The sequence below is a fragment of the Chenopodium quinoa genome, unplaced genomic scaffold, assembly GCF_001683475.1.
Source record: "Chenopodium quinoa cultivar QQ74 unplaced genomic scaffold, ASM168347v1, whole genome shotgun sequence".
In the NCBI taxonomy this organism is placed as follows: domain Eukaryota; kingdom Viridiplantae; phylum Streptophyta; class Magnoliopsida; order Caryophyllales; family Amaranthaceae; genus Chenopodium; species Chenopodium quinoa.
The window spans coordinates 778,594-802,751 of NW_018744100.1; the positions used below are offsets into that span (position 1 = coordinate 778,594).

At 38.3% G+C, this 24,158-nt stretch overlaps 2 protein-coding genes across 3 annotated transcripts; both read right to left on the minus strand.

Annotated features, from left to right (window-relative positions):
• Window positions 1-209: 209 nt before the first annotated feature.
• LOC110692296 (ethanolamine-phosphate cytidylyltransferase-like) lies at window positions 210-6,368 on the minus strand. Of its 2 annotated transcripts, none has more exons than XM_021869297.1 (10): window positions 6,176-6,368; window positions 4,779-5,189; window positions 4,128-4,363; window positions 3,613-3,788; window positions 2,792-2,863; window positions 2,193-2,260; window positions 1,746-1,866; window positions 1,018-1,083; window positions 772-894; window positions 210-673 (listed from the first exon to the last, which is right to left on the minus strand). In XM_021869297.1, the coding sequence occupies exons 2-10, from the start codon at window positions 5,129-5,131 to the stop codon at window positions 602-604; spliced, it is 1,287 nt and encodes a 428-aa protein (XP_021724989.1). In that variant the 5' UTR covers window positions 5,132-5,189; window positions 6,176-6,368; the 3' UTR covers window positions 210-601. The 2 variants fall into 2 exon arrangements, with proteins under 2 accessions (XP_021724989.1, XP_021724990.1); XM_021869298.1 differs by lacking the exon at window positions 6,176-6,368 and adding an exon at window positions 5,969-6,134.
• A 7,685-nt stretch (window positions 6,369-14,053) lies between these two features.
• Window positions 14,054-23,167, minus strand: LOC110692297 (protein OSB2, chloroplastic-like). Its single transcript, XM_021869299.1, has 4 exons — window positions 22,784-23,167; window positions 17,584-17,722; window positions 15,581-15,720; window positions 14,054-15,419 (listed from the first exon to the last, which is right to left on the minus strand). The coding sequence occupies exons 1-3, from the start codon at window positions 23,095-23,097 to the stop codon at window positions 15,610-15,612; spliced, it is 564 nt and encodes a 187-aa protein (XP_021724991.1). The 5' UTR covers window positions 23,098-23,167; the 3' UTR covers window positions 14,054-15,419; window positions 15,581-15,609.
• Between the last annotated feature and the right edge of the window lie 991 nt (window positions 23,168-24,158).

Here is a 24,158-nt window from a genome sequence, read left to right on the forward strand (position 1 = left end):
GGCCGAAAGGGTGTAAAACCCTCCACGAAACAAAGGGAATAATAATAATAATAATAATAATAATAATAATAATAATAATAATAATAATAATAATAATAATAATAATAATAATAATAATAATAATAATAATAATAATAATAATAATAATAATAATAATAATAATAATAAATAAATAAATAAAAAAAATTAAAAAAAAAAAAAAAAAAAAAAAAAAAAAACTAAAAGATATTTCCCTAAACTCAGTAGGATGTGGAGAGAAAAAAAAATACACAACAAAACTTCCTCCTTGCAGAGTGAACTTTCACGATTATAATATAAATATAAATATGAGCTGCATATTCTGCTAATTGATAATTGAGGATGTACTGCATTACCACTGACGACTTAGCAATGAGAAAGGGGCGGAGAGAGGATGACCAGGATGTTAGGCAACTCAAGGCAGCCTAGGTTCAATCAATGACTTGGCTTGCTATCTTCTTTCTCGAGCTATTAGCATTGAGCCTATCCACGAGTATCTATCTGCAAACTATACATGCATTTCTAAGCCTGTTCTGGGGAGGCTTGCATCGATGGAGATATGTTTAACGACATTTGGGGATTCTCAGTCTCCCGACACATATGTCTTCTCTTCATAGTATTTCTTCTCACTTTGCACCTTCTTAAGGTTTCGTTTCTGCACAGATAGAGGGATGATTTGAACCTCCGATAAAGAAAAATGGCAGAGTTTTGATTATCAAAGGAGATTTATTAATTTATGATGTATGAATATACCTTGTAGATTTCATGATTGGTGATAATTCTTTGGGCCACAGAAGACGTAGTTATGTTTTGGGGGCTTTCAATCACCCTGAAAATACCCATACTCTTGGGCACTACATAGGGATCAGCATCTCCCTGAAATACACAGGATTGAAATAGTTCAGGCTCAGGTTCATGTTTAGTTCAGGCTCAGGTTCATGTTTTTCTTTCAAATGAAGCTTTTGATTAATTATGAGCAGTGCGTCAAGTAGAGCTTACATTGATTAGAGGATTAGCCTCCGATATTGTTCCATGCACTACCAAACAAATGTTGAAGGTTGTTACCTGCTTCCCATTGCACCGAAAAGATTTGGTGTTAGCATGATGTCACAAAAATAAAATTGGATCAACAAATCTAAGAAATAGTAAGAATATTACTAAACTAAACAGGTTGCTTCAATGAAGTCATTCAGTTAAATGTAAGGATAATGATAATGATTTTATTTGATGTCAGTCACATTCTAATATTGATTCCATTTACTTGTTGCCAACATAGATAACACAACAGGGGTATCAATAATCCCATCAAACAACTGTGTAGGAAACTGTGTTTACTCAACTGTTACAAGCTTCTTACTTTATCTACTGCTAAAGAAGCATAGGAGTTTACCGTGATCATGAGCACTTCATGATTAGCCAGGTAATTACAATTATGTGTAAAAAAACAGAACACTTTCTAACTTCTGTATTACTCCAGAATTTCTTGGAATTACTAACTGGGCATTTACAACTTCACATTAATGTTAGCTTGTACCTATAGAGCAAACTTGCAATTTCCTTGAGATCTTAGCGACTATGAATTAGTGATTTCTAATTACAAAAATTACAGATAAAGAGTAGGGCAGTTGAGCAATTCAACAAAATGGAGCAAAATTTCCAATTATTGAGATCGAACTAAAATCTTCTCAAAAGTTGAAATAATTAAACTGAAATGAAAGAGAACAAACCATGTCTGCAGTGACCTCCCACGGTGAACCCATGATGATTTCATCAACATAACGACAACCCAATACACTGAGACTGCGCTCATGTAAATTCATCAATGGATATCCTGGCCCTCGAATTTCACTGCAAGGAACAAGACCCAATTATTTTCTGAAGATCAGCCAAGAGAAATGAAGAATTAAAAATTCAACATTTTGATGATCCTAAATCCTTATGTTTTCTCGCTGTAAAAGACAGGACTTTCTTTATAAATAGCATAAAGTAACACTACTGCAAAACATCATTAAGAAACAATGTAGTCAAAAGTATCAGTAACTGTTACACAAAAATAAAGAGGTTTAGATTCTAGCAGTCCTATGGTATCTGACATCAGGTTGCCAGGTAGATGAAACCAAAGAATATCTTAATCCAATTACATTAAAGAATGGATAGGATAAGAAACAAGATACCTGACAGTTTGGTCAGTGTAAATTCCAACAAGTAAGAAATCTCCAAGCTGTCGAGCAGCTCTAAGTATCTGTATGTATAAGAAGAAACACTAAGCGCTTGCAATCATAAGACACTACTGAGAAAGTCCAGCAGTGAAAGCATGAAAAGACAAAAGTAAAAGAGTTTTCATGAAGATGAATCATTCAAATAACAAAAGATTAAACAACAGTAGAACATGCAGCTGTCTCCCAATTAATGATCAAAGCAATACCCATAAAATTGACCAATTCTCTGCAAACTCGAACTTAATAAAATCTATGAAATCACCGTTTATTCTGCCTTTTAACTTATTGAATTGTTTCATGTCCAATGTTTGCAGAGAATACTTGGTAATTTAAGGGGCCCTTAATCAAGCATCCAAACTAATTTCTCAAGACAGCTACTTTGTTAAGTCTTTGAGCATCATATAATCATATATCCAACACAAATAATGAAAGCAGTAAAACAAAGCGTTATTTTCACATTTTAATTATATAAGCATGGAAAAATAAGTAAATTCAGTATTCTTCGAAGTATAATGAACATCAGAAATTGCAGAATAAGGGTCTCTATGATTCACCTCGACATGTCCAGCATGGAAAAGATCAAATGCTCCATCAATATACACAACACGAGCATTTGGTCCAGGCCCCTGCAATCATAATTCAGATGAGAATGCAATGTTATAATTAAGACCAAGTGTTTTCATTTTTTTTTTAAAGAGGTCAAGGATTGGAAAAGGCAGTAAGAAATTGATGCAAGGACTGAGGAGGAAGTTGAAAAAATCATTCCCAAAACTCTAATCACTAAAAATGATGCCTGAAGAACAGATCAAATTATTTGGCAATTTGTACATACTAGCTCACTACAGTTAAGAAAGGGTATAGATAGATATTATTGTATACATGGGGGTTCAGAAAGGTCAACAAGAACATATTATTAATAAAGGATACGGGCAGCATTATATTAATATATAGCTTGCATAAAATCACGAAGACATTTTCTCACTATTCTTAATCAAGGTAGCTCAATACATTTTCTGGTAGAACGCTCCTCTAGCCCGCTAGATATTTCTATTGGTATATGCTTGTAGATTTCAGCAGTAAAGATCATAATGCACCAGAAGAGTACCCATAACTTAGAAGGTAGGCAAAACTAAAGCCATTAAGAGTTACCCCTATACTTCTTCACTTTTGTACTATTCAAAGCGTAGGTTTTAGCCAAATTCTTCATCATGCAAGGTCCTTAAATTGGTAAGCCTTTCCAGTTTCCACTTATATATTCTTTTACCAATTTCTTCAGGATTTTGTAACGAAAGTAAAATGTAGTAAATCCTATCTGATTCAAAAAGGGATATAAATGGGAATAAAAAAAAATCACCACTATGATAACTTTGAATACCTTCCCATTTGAGAACTGCACAATGCGCCTGGAGGTGGGAAGAAAATGAGATAAATGACCAACTGTAGGCTGCTTTATCTTAGTGACTTGCTTAACGCCACAAGATTCCTCATGTAAAGTCAGATCATCACTATCTTTGTGAGCACTTTGATCACGACCAGTTAGAAGTATCCTTCCTACATATACGTGAAACATCATGCATTAAAATCAACTACAATTCAAAGGCATCAGGTCTCTCTTTCTCTCTCACAGCAAGCAGATCAATTCCATCCAGCCACCTTGGTCTATTATTGTTCACAATGGATAGTTTGGAGCACATCAGATACGTCAATAGAGATGCACATGAGTAGAAGCTATCCACTCCGTACAACCTATTGTAGGAATCATAAAGAAACAAGATAAACCAACCCCTATGTGCAGTAATCAATATCAACTGCCGACAGCTAGACTCTCTCTTTTTAGCCGAAAATTACACTTCTATTTTGCCATATCGAGGGAAATAAAAGAAATAATACCTACAATGTCTGTGCTTGAAACTCCTTCTGTACGTTTAATTTGTTTGTAGCGGCCAGCTTTCTTTGCCAATGCATAAGCATCAGTGCCATCAGGAAGTAAGCAAGGATCATCACCATGTATGATATAGTCAATTTTGTACTCTTTAAAGAGAGTTTTCATAAACTGCTCTGTAATTTCATAGGGAGCATTAGGAATGACTTCGTCGACCCATTTTAACCCACCAACAAGTGCCAACCTGAAAGTTGACTTGATTTAGAGCACTGAAGCAGCAGCAATGCGTAACATTAAAGACCCAAAAACATGCAATTTTACTAAAGTCTTCTGTCACGTCTTTTGATTCCTTACAAATCAGGTAACAGTTTGCAGGAAAATGGATTTATAAGAAGCCACTAAATCCCGACATTGAATGTGTAGACTTATAAGTAAGAAATGAAAGTGAGAGATTCCATGACACAAACTTTATATGGTAAATATTATTCACGGAGAGATGATCAATATCTCTTAATTTACGACAATTGGTTCCAAACACATAACTTCTTTCTTATAAATAAAATCAATGATCACAAGTTCACGACTATGATATACCAATATCGGCCATTAGCAATCAACAAATGACATATAATCATTAACAACGATTTTATGTTGATTACCTTTCTTCCATAGACAACACTGGAGGCCCTTTGTTAGCCATAATTTCTTCATCGCTAACAACTCCTACAACTAATTCATCTCCTAGAGCCTTCGCTTGCCTCAGTGCATTTGCATGACCATAATGCATCAAATCAAAGCATCCATCCATGTATACTCTGACACGTTTCTTCTCATGTGCACGCTTTTTCAAAATACCAAAACCAGGACACATATACGGCAGATAATGTACTCCGATCCCGCCAAAGTAGCTTGTCGATAGACCGAGTAGAGCTGCTGTGATCATTATTCCTCCAAATACATGCGGGTAGTAGCAAACTCCATCCCAAATCCAACTATGATTTTCGTATTCCATTTTAAAAATACCCAGATGCCCCCAGGACCCTGGGTCTACTAGATGGTAATGAACAAAACTGCAACAACAAAATTCAGATTTTTTTTTTTGTCAGAATACTAGAACCTGAAAATAAAACTTATATGCTTATATATCATGAAATTTCAGAATCAGCTAGCAATTTAATGTTATTGCTTTACAAGTAATTGAAATTTGAAACATATAGTTACAAAAGGAAATATCAACAAGTCGATATACTATTATATCTAAAGAGAATTAAGACTCGAAACATGTCGAAATTATAATAGCAATCAGCATTACATATTCTTTCAAAACTGTTGGTGCAATTTCCATATAAGCAGAATGGTTAATATTTCAGAGATTCATAAATTTAAAGTTATATGCCATAACTAATACTCCATAAATGTAAAATGTGCAAGGTGACTGAACATTGATTTAGCAGTGAATCAGAATCAACAAGTAGTAAAATTTTCTGCATCAATTCAGTTGAAGAATTCACAAAAGACAGTTGCAATTTGAATGATTCATCACATTACAACATAACCCGAAATCGAATTAAGAGAAAAAAAAAATCCTCAAATTAACATAATTTCCACTGAAATTAAGGGCTCAGCTGCCAAATTTTGATGACAAAACCTAAAATTCAAACTAAAATCAGCTAAAAATGTCCAGAAAATCCAAATTTCAAAAACAAATCAGAAAATTCTACTCCTAAAATTCATCAATAAACAAAATTAAATCTTCACATTCTCAATCCAACAAAATTCACCATGCAAAAATCTAAGATCAATAATTCAACAAAAAAAAATTACAATACACAAACAAATCAACAAGTACCTGGACAAGATCAGATCGAAAACACCCAACAATAAAAACACAAATCTTACAAAAATACAACAACCCCAAAAAAATTTACGATCTGGGTATTATGGAATCACACTAAAAATATAAAGATTGAGCCTTTTTTTTCCAGTAAAAACAAAAAAAATAAACAAAATGGCAAAAAAGGGGGAAACTTTAATGAAAATCGAACAAATTCTTTACCTCTTTCCCTTTTCCCGCTTTTCCGAAAATATTTCTGACCACTTTAAAGTTGTGCGCCTAGAAATTAAGCAAAAGAAATCCTCTTCAAAAAGGTTGATTTTTGATTGATAGTTTTGATACCGTGAGATTTGGAAGAAATGAATAAATGGGAAGCCAATAAATAAATATATACGTCTTCTTCAACTTGGTCAATTAAAAACAAATAACAGTCTAATACTTGCAATATGCAAATACTATAGAATGATATACTACCTTCAATTACTTTTATATGCAATTTTGGAGTATTATTTAAGAGATATAAAATATTCTAAAATTACGTATAAAAGTAATCGGAGGTAGTAATATAATATATGGTTTTATAATAAAAATATAAAAGTATATAATATATGGTTCAATTTCCTGATGTATTAGCAAAGTGGAAGTTGTAAATGAGAAAATTGTTAAGAGTAATTCTGTTGTATGAAAACGAAAAGTATTGAGGTGCCGGTGAGATTCTGCAGATGAAATAATCTTTTTTAGTTGATAGATTGGACCACGCTGGATGCATCAACAGAACTTGAGTATGGAATGCTCAAGACTTTTTTTTTTTTATCTTCTCAAAAGTCAAAAATAGGCTTTGTGGTGATGACGGGTTGTAGCTAACTTATGCATTGTTTGGCAAATGACTGTTGGTTGTTTAATTTGATTTGTTTGACTGATTGTTTGTAGTGGCTGTTTGGCCATTTGTTGTTTGTAAATATATTTGGTAAAATCAGTTGTTATTTGTTGGTTGTAACTATGCAAAACGATCTTAAAGGACATTGTTATGTGTTCTAATTCATTTTTTATACGTATTATTAATTACTAACTACTAGTTATTAAGTACTAATTATTAATTACATATTAATAATTACTAATTGTTAATTACTAATTATTAATTATTAAGTACTAAAAATTACTAATTACTAATTATTTAATTACTAATTATTAATTAAGGATAAAGAAGTAATTTATTTTTAACGGAAAAGTTGGCTTTTCAGCTAGCTAAAATGCCATTTACCAAACATGTATTTTGGCTGTTTGACCAAAAGAAAAAGCCAAAAGCGATGGGATTTGTTAAACATTGCCCGCAAATTACCATATAAAGCCCACAAATATGACTTGATGTGACAATTATGCCCATTTTCTAAAATTGAACAAATCTCGATTTAAAAAATGTGGAGCCGTACTGGCTCGCCGGTGGAGACCGGAGGGCAAGCCGAAGATGTGGGGGACGCCGGAGGTACGTCGTCGTCGACGGAAAACGAGGTAAGTCACCGTTAAAATTCACGGTTTACCGTAGGAGTGGCTCCGGCGCCTAGGATGGACGCCCTCACCGTAGCATGGACGTCCAAGCCAGACGCCAGAACCACCACACCGGCGTCCAGCCCAGATGCCCAGACCACCAGACTAGCGTCCTGGCCAAGCGCCACTCCACTGGCTGAGGCGGCCCTGCCAGGCGCATGTCCAGTGGCTGTGGCGGCCCTGGCAAACGCCACCTATATTTATTTATTTTTTTCTTCTTTTTTGATTTTGTTGTTGTTTTTAATTTTTTTTTTTTTAAATCGAAAATGATTTTTTTAAAAAATTCAAAAATGGGTTTTTTTAAAATTAATTTTGAAAATTCGAAATAGGTTTTTTTAAAATTAAGTTTGAAAATTCGAAATGGTATTTTTTTTAAATTTAGTTTGAAAATTCGAATTGGGTTTTTTTTTAAATTAAGTTTGATTGTTGAGAAAGGTTTTTTTTTTAAAATTTAGTTTGACAATTCGAAATTGTATTAAAAAAAATTGGAAATGGTTTTTTTTTTTTTTTTTTAATTTATTTCAAATTGAAAATTCAAAACGGTGTTTTTTTTTTAAATTATGTTTAATAATTTAATGTGTTTATGTATGTAGTGAGTAAATTTGTGTTAATGTATACCAAAATATTTAATTGTTTATGTGACTTTTATAAATGATTGTGTTTAAAATTTGTATGTGTATGTGTATGAATAATATTATACATAATTATGTTTTTTTTTGTGTTAATTCTGTGTAAATATAGAAATTAAATGTATTATCCGTTAAATGTATTTATTATAATATATAATTGATGCAGGATTATGGTGGAGACGGAAATGATTACAGTGGGATATTTGGACATGATGGTCCATTCGAAGAAGCTCAACAAGCGATTGATTGGGCAAAACAGGTTGCAATTGCAGCTGGATTTTGCTTGGTAGTAGTAACTCATAAATCTCAACGGGATGGTAGAATGGATCGCATTTTGAGATGTGACCGTTATCGCAAAAGAGAAGAAAGAGATTTTCGTACAGCCACTCGGGTTGATACAAAGCGGAAAGGTTGTGGGTGTGAGTTCAGAGTAAAGGTCCGACAACTACGGAGTCGTGACGGTTGGGAAGTGATTGGTTACTCTAAATGGGGGTATCACAACCATGAGATGATAGTATATGAAGAGGGTCATCGACAGCTGAGCGACTTAAGTCCTGCTGCGAAACTAGTTGTGAAAGAAATGAGTGATGCTCAAGTCAAGCCTGCTAAAATATTAGCATCTGTGTTAGAGAAATTTCCAAAAGACCATCCAAACCGAAGACACATCTACAACGTCAGACAGCAACTCAGGTTTGAACGGTCAGAGGGAAGGAACCCTATACAGCAGCTGCTACACCAGGCACAATCACGTGGTTACATGTTTGGTTTGATTCTGATGAAGATACAACGGAGGTGACTCATCTTTTCCTTGTGCATCCTGATTGTGCTGATATGATCAAGTCTTGGCCATTTGTGATTTTGATCGACTCAACGTACAAGACAAACAAGTAAAAGTTTCCACTGGTTGAGATCATGGGTATGACTCCAACGAACCAGAACTTTCTGATTGGTCATGCAATCATCAAGGATGAGACGGCTCCAAGTTATTATTGGGTCTTGGAGAAGCTGAGAAACTACATCGGGCCTAATGTTCATCCAACAGCCATCGTCAGCGACTGTGAGGGAGGTCTCTTTGCCCCCATAGCAGAGCTGTTTCCAGAATCGAAGCACTTATTGTGCACATGGCACATCAACAACTGCGTGAAAGTGAAAGCCTACAACCTTTTCAACAAGAATTTGGAAATGGAAGAGAGATTGGTGAATGGTAAGTGGCGAAAGATCCTACAGGCTACCACAGAGGAAGCGTACGAGCGAGAATTGGCTAACTTCAGGGATTCGTACCAGTGGTGTCCGGCACTGGTGGACTATGTGATGCAGCAATGGGTCCCTCACAGGGAAAAGTTTGTCAAATATTGGACAAACCAGGTACTTCATTTCGGGAACACTACAATATGTAGAGTTGAGAGCGCTCATAGAGCTACCAAGGACTGGATTGATTCATTGACCGCTGCTTTGGATACACTGTTCGATGGAAATTCAGAAGAACGGCATCAGGAACTCTCTAGAGGACTCCAAACGACGACATGGTACGATGTATAGCCATTTCATATTTAAGATTCTCCATGGTCGTGTGTCGCACTACTGCTTGGGGTTGATTCTCACTGAGCTGAACAGGATGAGGGACTTGGCTGACGAAGTGTATGCTCGGTGCGGGTGTGCTATTTCAGTAACTCATGGATTACCTTGCGCATGCACCATTAACCGTGTTATTACAGAAGAAAGGGCGTCGTTACATGTTGATCAGGTTCATTCATTCTGGCGAACGCTCAATATTGGTGAGCATGCAGATACTCAAACGGTCGACCGTGAACAGGAGGAGTTGGAGCAGTTTCGTTCGATGTACGACCGAGTGTCCTCCAGCCATCCTTCTATTATTCGTGACGCTACTCATGTACTTCATGACATGTTCCACACGTCTACCTTAGATTTTGAGGAACCCGAAGGAGTTGACCGTCCTCGAGGTCGGCAACGGCGGAACAGGAGTGCGTTTGAGTATATCCGTGGTCTTGGTCGTGCTCGTGCTCGTGGTCGGACATCGTCATCTAGTCGTAGTCAATCTTCATCATCCGTGAATATGCCCCTGAGAACTGGTACGTTTTGGTTTTTTACATTGCACATTGTTTATAAGGTTACTCTGCCTTCTTAACTGTGTTTAATTATATGGTGAATAGGAAGAAACGATGTTGATCAGTTTCCGTACAAGGACAGGATACCTGCGATCATCATGCCGTACTTGGAAGGGTGGAATGATGTAGTCGGAGATGGTAACTGCGGATTCCGGGTCGTGGATGATGTTTTTCAAATGGGCGAAGACAACTACGGTTTGGTGCGTCAGTTGATGTACAGCGAAATTGCCTCTAATCGAAATGTTTATCGTCATGTGTACCAGGATGACTTGGATGACGCTTTGCGGCGTATCCGGTAGGGAGGTGGACCTTGCGGTCAAAATCATTATTTTGACGCGCCCCTAGATCTGTTTGCCGTTGCAAACATTTACAAGTGCGCAGTCATGCATTTCGGGCTGGGATTGCATAGTCAAGCTTATTATCCTTGTACCACGGTTCTCCCTTGGCGTTCGCGTGAGACTGTCACCACACCGGTCAGAGAGGTAGCTATTGCGTTTCTTGGGTCGTCATACAGACATTTCATCCGACTAGACATGTCATCCGATTTTCCAGTGCCACCGATTATACCTCGGTGGTACACCATTCGCACAGCGAGCGTAGAGGGTTGGGATACGCTATATCATGACCGGATCCACGAATGGAACACCCTAGCTGCATTTTAGTTTTTCATGTTTACATTCTTCCTATGTAACCTTATTTGTACGTTGCTCTTTTAATGAGAACATTAATTTTTTATATTGTATTGCTTACTGCATTCTATATGTTGCATGGGTAAGTTGCACGGATCCACGAACGGTTATGTCAAAATTTAAAAACAGCAATGATAATATGTCTAAGTTGAAAGCTAAAAGAACAATCTAAAATGTTACAAACTTGGACAAATCCAAGCTGGCGAAGACAACGCTGGGGCATGTACGCCTTAACGATCTCACGATACTGAATGAGTCCCGTGTACAGGGTCCTGGGTACCCTAACACTAGGGTTCGGGCCGAAAGGCATCCAGTTCACCTGCACATAGTTTTAAAATTTAATAACATGAATATAATATGTGCATATAATAAAATGTAGAAACAATTTATAAACGTTACCTCTACGGGGGACAGCCTGTCCAGCAATAATCGTATCGATCGGTGGCAGTCAACAGACTTCTTCTTCGAGCGCGGACTCCACGCACAAGCACGCGACATCCCCTCATCAATAGGAACCGGGTCACGATGTGGTCGCAATGCAGGAAAGTACTCGTATATCCAGGTCTGCAATAAAGTCAGACACCTAGTGATACCTGCCGCGTCAGCCCGACTCGCAAATCCTAGTTGGCGATACAAATACGCCAACGTAGCCGATCCCCAAGAAAACTGGCCTACACTGTCGGGGTCACACGCCTCTACTACGTCGCGTGGCCTGAGCTTGTTTCCGCCGCTCTTATCTGGAAACAAGGTACATCCGAGGAGTAGAAAAACATAAGCAGCCAGCTGTGCGTCGTGCGTCCTACGTGCACTGGGGTACAAACACCACTGCAACACGGATGCGATCTTCACACCGCCGTGTTCCCAAACACCAAGCGCCTCAGTGTACAGTGCAGCCCTGTCCACCGCCAACAACTCCGCCAGCAAATCTGCCTGATCCGCATCAGCCACAGCACAAAGTCGTTTACCCTCAACACGAATCCCCATAATGGCCTCGACGTCATGTAACATGATCGTCATCTCACCGAACGGAAGGTGGAAAGAGTTTGTATCTGGCTGCCATCGCTCAACGAAAGCCGTGATCAGCGTACTGTCAATCTTATCGTGCATGGTGGCAGGAACGTGATTCACCCCAGTGCCCTCCAGTCGCTTGAACATCTCGCTCTCCGCCGGCTAAGCCTCAGCCCATGTACGCAAAAAGCTACAAGTCTTTTCCCGGGTATGACATTTCAACAACCCCGTAACTGAAGGCCTCTCCTGGTCCTCCCAAATACGGGCAACTATGTGTCCTAGAAAGCTAAGAATCACACTCCCGTCAACAGGCCCACCGGGCACCTCACTCCTAACAACCCAAGAATCATTAACGACCCTCGACCGTTTCCTGCTTGCCCCAGATACAGTGGACGCAAATGATGTGCCAGATCTACTAACAAACCTACCACCCCTACCCTTACGCACCTCCACCATATGTGTCTCGTACATGTCATCAACCCTCTGACTGAATGGACCGTAATCATCATACGGTCCACTCCCATCGTCCATATCCTCATCCTCATATGCGCCCTCCTCCTGGTCACCCTCCTCAGCATCATCATCGTCATCGTCATCCTCATCCCGACGGTGGATCCGTTCTCTACAAGCCGAGGCCGAAATACCACGAGATCTAACATGTCTATGCCCCGACCTCTCCACTGAATAGCTTCTACTAAGAAGCTCTACATTCTTCCCCGCACCATGACGACCCAGTGAATTCTACAAAAAATTTAAAAATATATAAACATACAAAAGTTTTTTAGAAAAAATAAATAACTACCTACAGATACAAAATACCAACACTTCCAACATATCGTCATGTTTATAAACATTAAATTAATAAAGATTATAAAAAATCAAAGACATAATAACTAAATAGGACACAAAACAAAAATTTCAAATTATTTCAACTAATTAAACATAGAAAAATATTATACGGCATACACAAATACACACATAATACCCTAATATATTACAAAATTTATGATTTCCAAAAAAAAATAAAAATTATTTCAAATAATTAAACATAAAAAATAAAAAACAAATATATTACACATACACAAATACACATATAATACCCTAATGTATTACACATTTTAAATAAAAAAAAAACAATTACACATTAACACAAACAATTTCCACATACTACATCAATTAAGGCATAAAAAATGTTTAAACATCAAACATAAAAAAAAATAAAACATAAACACAAAAAAAAAAATCTAATTTTATAAAAATAAAATATACACGATTTATAAAAAAAAACACATAAAGTTTATAAATATTTTAAAAAATAAAACACATTAACAGAAAAAATTAGACATAAAACTAAATTATTTTAAATAAAACTAAATTTCTGATTTTGCAAAATAAAAAAACAAAAACAAAAAAAAAGCAGAAAAAAAAAAACATAAACAAAACCAAAAAAACATAAACAAAAAAACAAAAAAAAAAAAAAAGGGACGGGCGCCTGGCCAGGACGCCCACCCACTGGCGGTGGCGCCAGCTCCGGCAGCCGTAGCCAGTGGGCAGGCGCCTGAACTAGACGCCCACCCATTGGCACAGGCGCCAGATCTGGACGCCACAGCCAATGGGCTGGCTTCTGGTTTGGACGCCTGGTCCGGTGGCTGGGCTTCCAAGCCAGACGCCACGCCACCGGCTTTGGCTGCCGGACCTGCCGCCCCACCACGCGCCACCGTCGCCTTTTTTTTTTTTTTAAAAAAAAAATTTATTAAATAATTACCTTGCCACCAGGTCGCCGTCTTTCCTCCGCCGTCGCCGCCGCCACCTCTTTCCCTTGCCGCCTCGACATTGTCGTAATTAATTTTTTTAAGAGAGGTAGATTTTCTGATTTTTTTTAGAGAGAAGTAGAGAGTTTTTTTTTTTAAAAGGAAAAGGGCAATAAAGTCACACCAAGTCATATTTGTGGGCTTTATATGATAATTTGCGGGCGATATTTAGCGATTCACAAAGCGATTACCAAACAAGACCTTAATTGGTAAAAGTCTTGATCTTTCGGGGATGTTGGGATGGTATTTGATGTGGAGTATGTGTCACCAAATCTCATCTCTTTTATGATACTTTTTTTTTTTTTTTTTATTTTTTTTTTCAGTTAGGCACTATTATATTCACTTTAGTGCATTTTATCCATCCAATTCACTTAATTACTTAATTAAGCTTAGCAAAATGTGTCTGAACTATTACTTCGAATTTCGGTTGCTAAATGAATCTGAGTAGCCCTTATTAAGCTTATTTGTGATGAACTTATCTCCAACTAATACCGTACAAAACATATTAACCAATCTTAAGCTTCAACCATCAATTTAAACTTTTGGTTTAAATAATCCTTTAATACCTATTATAGACTTATTTGACCTTAACAACCTCTACTAAAAGTAGTAACTCTATATGAGACAAATTTAAAAGGACAAGTTAAAAAAACAATCGGAACAAAACATTAAAGAACGAAGAGAGTACAAATTTACAATATGAGCTGGCAAAGTTCATAAATAAAATACTTTATAAAATATCTAGTCCGTAACGTACAAGGATTCTATGGTAAGATGGTAAGCAGTTACGCAGCAGGAGACAGCGTGATGTAATTGTGGGAAATATCTTGGCTTGCATGGACGTTACCTGATCAGAAGCTTGACGACTGAAGTCGACGTTGTCTCAACCCAACTACCCTTTCCACGTCATTCAATACTTGTTTATCAATCACACATTTTTTGTGAATATCATTCACTTTAACACTGAATTTTTTATTCTTTTTTACATTTTTTTGAAATGATTTTCAAAATGATAATCTCCAATCCAACCATATGGTCCGGGTACAGGTTCAGGTTATGATTCTCAATTTCCCTCGCCTCAATTTAAGGTGCTTTAGCGCGATTTATTCTAGTCAGGGTTGGAAACCCCTCCTCCCAACCTTGACGAGAACTTTCTCCAGCCAGTATATTACAAAAATAAAAATCAAACAAGTGTTAAGTAATGATTAAGCTATCCTCGAGATAAACCATACATATCATGATATCAAGTTCAAGAATTGAAAACCATGTTGTATACACGTACTGTATTATCCAATCCGACACCAAAAGTTTACACCAGTTTAGTATGTACACATTGAAGGAGATGTACCTTTCTGTTTTGTAATTCAAAGCCCTGCCGAGTGCCGACTTCCCAAAGTAGCAATCATATTTTCACATCACTTTCATATCAACTATAATGGATAATGATCATTAATTAGACAGCATTACTTGTCCTGGATATTCTGTGATTAGTAAGGCAAGAGTTTTCTGTTCACAGATATTCTCATCGGTCCCCCGTATTCTCAGGACAATTGTCTAGTGTTTGATCGATTCAGTGAAGGAAGCTATACTTATCCACTGCCTGTTACGAAGTATGTATTTACTTGTATGAATAAGGATTTCAGTGGCTGTTGAAATACCTGCAAGAAAAAACAAAAAACAAAAACAAAAAAAAAAATCAAAAATCAAAACTAATGAACTTCAAGCCAAACAGAGGTTTACTTCAACTCTAGTTGTTAATCGAATTTCTGTAAACAATAAGCCATATGTAGATGTAGTTAAGAGTTAAGATAGGATTTACCAATATAATTAGGCATGCACAGTTCATAATTATGATCTGGGGTGAGGTTTCATCTTTTTTCCTCTTCTTTGATTGAAGAGGAGATGTTTCATCACTTCAGGATGGAATTGACGAACAAAATTAACATTGTGAACCATAACCTGCCACATTTGAATCAACATAGGGCAAAAGAAAAATTAATTACTCATGAAAATTGAAAAATGACAAATTATCACAAAAAGGTATTTTGGAAATATAACCTGACGAACACAGATACAAACCCTTCCCTCCCCCTCAAAATTAGATTGAGTGGTAGAACAAGGAAGAAAAGGGTATTAATTTAAAATGATTATAGTGAATCCTTTAGTCTTAAATATATATGAGGGGTTGGACCAATGTGATAAATAATACTTGGATACAGGGACAAAATATATAACTAATGAAGTCAAACTACACAGCCTAATGCCCTAAGCTAAAAGCTCTTATTCTTTGTTGCTGAACAAGTTCATTTGCATGCACCAATTGATGACAAAAACTAAAGCTAACTCCTCTGCTTATCGGTACCTCGTTCTTAAAGGGAGACCATCATCTACAAACTTGACTCTAAAAAAGGCATGGGCTTTCACACCTCAAACCTTATCCTTACGCCTCATACACCCACCTGCCCACCCACACCCAACACCTAACCCCTGAACCCTAGTCCCTGGACTCCCTGGCGCAACAGAAATCAGAGAGAGAGAGGAAAATGAAAAGGCAGGAAAAGATACTCCCTCCTTCCCATAGAGTGATGAGATAACTTTAAAGCTTGTCATCTTCCCACAATAGAGCAAATTAGATTATGAAAAATGAAGTTCTCTATCCAGCTATTGGAGTCGTGCATACTAAGATATACTCCCTTTGTTCTAATATATAGGTCATTTTAACAATTTTTACATGTGTTTGGAACCTAGTTAAAGTTGCATTGGCATTGTAAAGCGACATTTAATATCTGAATATGTATATTATTATGTAACCTATAAATCTATAATACAATATTAATATAATAAAGTGACATTTAATACAGCATTAATAATGTAGAATGATTTACAATTTTTTTTTATCTAAGGCATTAGTTAAAACAAATGTAATTTGAATTAGAGTTAGTATATGAATTAGTTATGAGCAATTCCTGGACTAGGAAGGAACTAGTATACTTGCATTATACTTCGCATATATTGTTGTAATCCCATAGATTAGCTCCTAGACTGTTGGCTAGGTGAAAAGCTGATAGCTCAGGATGGTCAACTGACCCATATACATAGTTGAGAAGCATATTGTTGGAAAAAAGGCATAGCATGTATTAATACCATGGTGAATATTTCTATTCACAAGTACCTGAATGATGGAGCTGGGAAAGCTTAACCTGAAACACTAAATTTGTTCATTTGGTTAGTTTAATAACGCTCTAGTGACCCTCATTGATTCTCATTGCGGCATTGCCACATTGATTATATTGGTCCATAGTATTGCGGTGTCTATATAAAACAGCATCACTGCCTTACAGGTTTTCTAACAATAAGACCTGGTTTCAGGATTATGAATTTGTAATGGCAGTGTACTAAACATGTAAGCAACTTAAGATATTAGTTAATCACTTTACAACTTTACATGTTAGCACTTGATATGTCAAATACATATAGTCTAGACTTTTGAGTCACAACAGAAAAAACAAAACAAAAAGTACAAAGTAATTTTTTTTTGGTTTCCTAGACCAGGACTTAAGTTTTGCATTTAACTAAATCATCTCATGATCTTTCAGACCAATGACCTGCCATCAGAGCAGAAAGGGTCCACAAGGAACATGTTGCAATTCTCATCAGATGCTAAATGCAAGTCTGAACCTCATTAGTTACATTACATGCTTCCCACATAAAATTTAGTATGTTATGGCAAAGCCTACGATCAACACCAGTTAGTTCAATTATAGCATTTGATTTGACCAAGAAAGAAATAATGTAGTTAAAAAGAGAGAAGCACAACATTACCTGGACTTTTGATTGGTAATCTGTCAAATTGATTGGCATATGATCTGAACTCAAGTGTCCGGCAATGTGTACATTATCATTTTCTTTCAGACGGGTAGCAGCAGTGATGGCCAAGTCACCTTCAAATATTATAGGAATCCTAGTTAAAGAGATATAAGGAATAAAAAATTAGCCCAAAGTGCACTTACATTACAATTATATATATCTGACAGGCACCCATTCACTTCATAATACACACAATAGCATAAACCTAGGAAGCACAGGAACTACTAGGAACTGAAGTTTCCCCAATTTTAAAACCCATTTCATGCTAATGAAACCTAGGAATGGCTTGAACTCAAGGGTTTCCTGTTTCCAAAACATTTTTTTTTTCGATAACCCGAGTAGTTTCCATGCTACATAGGCATAAACTGTACTATACATGCATATCATGTACTCGTACTATGTTCTCACACCAATACCCTTGAATATTAGAAAATGAAGTGTGCAACTCTCTCTCTCTCTCTCTCTCTTTGTGAATTGTAATAATGTATCACAAAGAAAGCCTAAGTGTTAGGATCCAACCTCTTTCATCATGTATTTTGCTTTCTTATGTCTTTACTTAGTTTATGTTAGACTTTCAATGTATTCGTGTAAGTAGTTTAGGCGCTAGAGGAGATTATTGTATTACCGTCATTTCAGTGTTCACTAGTATTTCTCCATGTAAACAATATAAAGCTCTATATGGAGCGATGGTTGAATGAATGAAAAAGCACCTATTCGGGTTGCCTTGTTTTAAGACTTGTGTGTTGATTTAAGCCTTTATAAATATTGTGGTTGCCTTGTTTTAAAGCTCCCCACCAAACCAAGAGACCCTCAAAGACGCCTACATCCTTGTCGGTTCCGCTTGTGCCCGCTTCGAAGTATCGGCCGTCACAAGCCCCAACCCTCCACTCGTTACTAACGATTGCCTCATTGAGATACCTTTGGTCCGTGTTGCTGTGTGCCCACGAACCTCTCTCACTCTAGGCTTGCGTTCTTGTTTCTAAAAGATAAGAGCGCGCCGCACGATCCGGTGTCAAACCACTCGGACCGTGACAGTTGGTATCACAGCAGGAGGCCTCGAACCAGGAACAAGTTCAATCTCGTGATCCACAGCCCTCCTAGGAGGAAGCACCTTTGGGAGCTCCTTAGGGAGGAGGTCCTCAAATTCTGTGAGAAACTTATCTAAAGCTGCGGGGATTTCATAAGGGGCTTCATCTTCTTTCACTGATAGGGTAGCAAGGAATGTGGGTTCGTTCCTTTTCAACCCCTTTTTTAGTTGCATTGCCGAAAGGAGGGGGCCTTTAGACCTTTTTCTCATCTTGCAAGTCTTGAGGAGGCAAGGCTGTTGTCCAGCTACTAATACTGACCCCAGGTGGGGCATCGGGACAGCTTTACTTGCACGTAGGAAGTCCATACCGAGTACAAGGTTAAAGTCATCCATGGTGGCTACAGTGAAATCCAGGTTTCCGCTCCAGTCCCCCAGCTTTGTTGGGATGTTCCTTGCAACCCCATGAACTGGCTTGGCGGCTGAGCTAACAGCTTTCATACTACTCCCTTCTTGAATCGGCTTCAGCCCCAATCTTCGAGCTTCTTCTTGGGATATGAAGTTATGGGTGGCCCCGGTGTCAATCATCGCATTGCCCCTCCTCCCATTCACCAACACTTCTACATACATCAACTCAGTGTTTTTAGACCTCTCCTCGGGCTCTTCCTTTCCCATGGCGTACAACATGTGCACCGCGCCCAGCCTTGAGGGCTCTTCCTCATCGGGCTCTACCTTGCATGCTTCTTCGGTCTGTTTTGACTCCATCGTCATCGCCGATAGCTTCTTTTGGAGACTATCGATTTCTCCCTTATGACGACATTCGAACCACTTGTGAGGGCCCCGACAGAGGATGCATGTTGGGGGTCTGTTCCCCGTTGAGAAGGTTGATGTGCTTCCCTTACTTGATGAAGAGGAAGCTCCACTCCTTCTAGAGTCGTCCCCCACAGTCTTGTTGTACCTACTCCCAACACCGTTTGAGCTAACTTGGGAGGCGGGGTGTTGGCTTCTAGGAGTGCTTGTTGCTTGTCCATTGTTCCCCTTCTTCTGATTAGGGCCCTTATCGGGTGAGTAATCCATTAACTTCTCAGCTGCTGCTATAGCACCAGCTAGAGTGTATCTTTTGGCGCCAAATCTCACGTTGCGCCCAATCCTTCAAACCTCGCACAAAGTTGAACAACCGATCCTTCTCTGACATATCTTGGATCTCTAACATGCACGCACAAATATTCCTTCACATATTTTCGAATGGAAGTCTTGTGGTGTAGGGTGGTTAACTTTGTGCGAGCCACGAACTCGGTGTTATCCGGGCAGAACTGGTTCTTGATCACCTTCTTGAGATCCTCCCAACTATCAAGCGTGATTCGTTTTGCTTGAATGTCGGCATATTTGGTGCGCCACCACAACTTCGCGTCCTCCACTAAATACATGGTGGCAGTATCCACCTTGAAGGGATCCTCTATTTGACGGGAAGATAGGCTCGATGGGAAGAATCCTTAGCTGAGTTCGATGTAGAGTTTGCATACAGAACAGGGGCTAGCAACAGGGTAGCAGATGCGCTGAGCAGGCGAGCAGACCTGGCACCCCTACAAAGATTAGCCCCTTTAACTTCAAGCAACGTCGCTACCTCTGTGCGTGATCAAGTCAAAGCTTACTTAGGAGATGATCCGATGACAGGAACCATCAAGAAACTGATTGAAGAAGAGAAAACTAGGCGTTTCTGGATGGAAGACGGACTCGTCTACACAAAAGGAAATAAACTCTTCATCCCTAGAGCAGGTGGTTTGAGAAAGATGCTCTTGAGGGAATGCCACGACACGCTATGGGCAGGTCATCCGGGTTGGCAAAGGACACTCAGCTTACTGAGCACAGGATACTATTGGCCGGGGATGAAAGAGGACGTGATGAACTACACAAGAACTTGTCCGGTGGGCTCCTTGAACCGTTACCAATCCCTACTCGCCCTTGGGAGAGTGTATCCATGAACTTCATCAGTGGCCTCCCAAAGGTGGACCAGCTCTCCGCAGTAATGGTGGTTGTAGATAGATTCTCAAAATATGCTACCTTCGTTCCAATGCAAAAGGCATGTGGTGCTGAAGAAACTGCCTCATTATTTTTCAAGCACGTTGTGAAGTATTAAGGACTCCCCAAGAGTATAGTGAGCGACAGAGACACGAGATTCACAAGCATATTCTGGTCAGAGTTGTTTCGGATGATGGGGTCAGAACTCAATATGTCATCAAGTCATCATCCACAATCAGATGGGCAGACGGAGAGATTCAATGGGTTACTTGAAGAATATTTGCGCCACTTCGTCAGTGCCAATCAGAAGGATTGGGTGAGACTCCTCGATGTAGCTCAACTTTGTTTCAACGCCCAAAAGAGCTCCTCATCAAACAAGAGCCCTTTTGAGCTGACCATGGGCCAACAACCTCTCTTGCCTCACACAGTAGCAGACACCGAGGCCGGACGAAGTACTCAAGCTCGAGAATTCAAAAGGGAGGGGGAGCAAAACACAGAGATTGCTCGGGCCTACTTGGAGCGAGCAGCTAGGAGAATGAAGAAGTGGGCTGATCAAAACAGAAGATCGTTGGAGTTTGACGTTGGGGATATGGTGATGGTGAAAGTGTTACCCGAACAACTGAAGTTCTTGAGAGGAAGAGATCGAAGATTGATCAGAAAATATGAAGGCCCCATCCGCATCATAAAACGGATAGGGAAGAATGCGTACAAGGACGAACCTCCAGCATGGATGAAGATACACCCAGTCTTTCACGTCAGCCGTCTCAAGCCCTACCACCCAGATCAAGAAGACTCAAGCCGCAACATCAGCAACCGAGCTAGCATCAGGAGCAGACAGCGCAGCACCTCTTCAGCACAGACCTAAGGATCAAGAACTTTAGTCTCCTTAGTCATATTTTGTAAGTCGACGAGGACGTCGACAACTTAAGTGGGGGAGGATGTTAGGATCCAACCTCTTTCATCATGTATTTTGCTTTCTTATGTCTTTACTTAGTTTATGTTAGACTTTCAATGTATTCGTGTAAGTAGTTTAGGCGCTAGAGGAGATTATTGTGTTACTGCCATTTCAGTGTTCACTAGTATTTCTCCATGTAAACAATATAAAGCTCTATATACAGCGATGGTTGAATGAATGAAAAAGCTCCTATTTGGGTTGCCTTGCTTTAAGACTTGTGTGTTGATTTAAGCCTTTATAGATATTGTGCTTGCCTTGTTTTAAAGCTCCCCACCAAACCAAGAGACCCTCAAAGACGCCTACATCCTTGTCGGTTCCGCTTGTGCCCGCTTCGAAGTATCGACCGTCACAAGCCCCGACCCTGCACTCGTTACTAACGATTGCCTCATTGAGATACCTTTGGTACACGAACCTCTCTCACTCTAGGCTTGCTTCTTGTTTCTAAAAGATAAGAGCGCGCCGCACGATCCGGTGTCAAACCACTCGGACCGTGACACTAAGCATTTGAGGTTTAACTGTAAATTAAACTGATACAAGCAGCAAAAACCCACAAAACCACTTAAAATTGAGACTGCAATATCAACTAGTCTAACTCTCCAATCTTCAAAGAGCATCATACTATCAAATGTCCTTTCAAAGTAGCTTGTCTTATTCAACACCACACTTTGCAACGACACCCCTTGATTTGATCCTGTCTAATGAGCTTTGATTACTCATAATCTGTGCTTCAGACTTTAAGTATAATAACAAACTGATATTGGTTTTTTGTTGAATAAAACAATTACAAAACTTGATAGTGTCTCAAATACAATACCTACTTCAAGGAGTTTAGTAAGAAACTAGGAAGTAAGAACAGATTAATTAGTCAGGTCACCATTCTGTTCTACAACAACCCCAAAACACTCACAAATCTATAGTGTATAATGTCATAGTATTAGTCCAAATTTCCTAAAACATCAGAAAACCTAAGAGCACTACAAAATCAAACAGTTTCTTCAACAAAACCAACTAGTTCAATCAAATACCAAAATCACAATGAAACCCAAATCAAACATCAACCCAATTCAATTAAACACCATAAAAATCAAACCCACAAAATCAAAAACACAAAAAAGAAAGAAAATTAAACATGGGTTCTGAAAATTGATGAAATATACCAGAGAGAATTGGAAGTAAACAAAGGTTGCCGTAGGTGAGAAATAACAGTAACAGCCCATGATTTTCCATCAACAGAAGTGCAGAATTTAACAGGTATAGTTACAGTACCAACAAAATTGACTCTATTTACAACCTTTGGTTGGAATGGAATTTCACTTGGTCTTGCCAAGTTCTTCTCCCTGCTATCATCAATTGAGTTTTTGGTTGAGTATGAGGAGGAGAGAGAAAATGGGTGTTGACGAATTGGGGGGATTGAGGGGAAGAAGATGGTTGATTTGGAGGTTTTAGTGAGGGTTTTGTGTAACAAGTTCATGGTGTTTGTTTTCTCAAGTTACAGAATATCAGTTCTCATTAAGCAGTTTTTACTTTTGGGGGGTTTCGTAAATTTTCATTAGGCTCTAAGATAGTGGGTCGTGCTTAGAGGTGTTAAAACCACACTCGTTATCTGATTTGTTTCGAAATCGATGCGAAAAATGTTCAATTATGATTTTGACTTACGTGGACATAATAATTTAGCATGAATTAATTTTTAAAAATTTACTCGACCGATCCGACCTCATCAAACCTGATCCGAACACCCGAATTGATACCTCTAGTCGTGCTCGTGCTGCCTTGCCATGGCCTTTTTGTGTAGGCGGATTGAGCTTGCAACACGATGCGTTCATTAAAAAGAATTTGGTCATGAGTCCGTACATAATTTGAGTGTATTTAAAGTTGAAAGGCTTTTTCAAATTGGATTGAGTCGGGTCGGGTTAGAGCATTAGAGTACAGGTACAAGATTGATCTATACCAAATAAAATTATGTAGCCTAACGCCCACAACAAGGGCTTATCCCATTCACCGATTTCACCCTATTAAAACAATTTTAACTTATGAAATTATGCGCTGACTCGATGGTGTTTGATCACTTTATGAATTCTTCTTGTACAATATATTTCCTCAATATTTTGAACCAGTAGTTACAACTTACAAAGTTACAAGCCAGTAAAATAATTTAAATTTCTTAAATAATCAAATTTTAACTAAATTCCATATGTGTATCCCTCTTTGTCCCACATTTGCAAAAGCACTCAATGACTCATTGTCTCCATATAATTTAATTCATTTCAACCTTTAAGAAGCAATTGGGCCTAAAGTGTAATGGTAAATGCATTTTATTGAACTAATCCAACACGCCCCCATAAATTAGGATCCATTTGTTGCTCCAATTCAGTCTCTTGGAGTCCTGGATCACGATGGATTTGTGTCTAGAACTAGATGTCCATGGATCGAGTGTGGGACCCTTATCTAACAATTTTAGATCTAGATCCGACTCATGAATCCGATCATTTGTTTTTTTATTTCTTGGTTAAAATTATTAGCTTTAAAACTTTG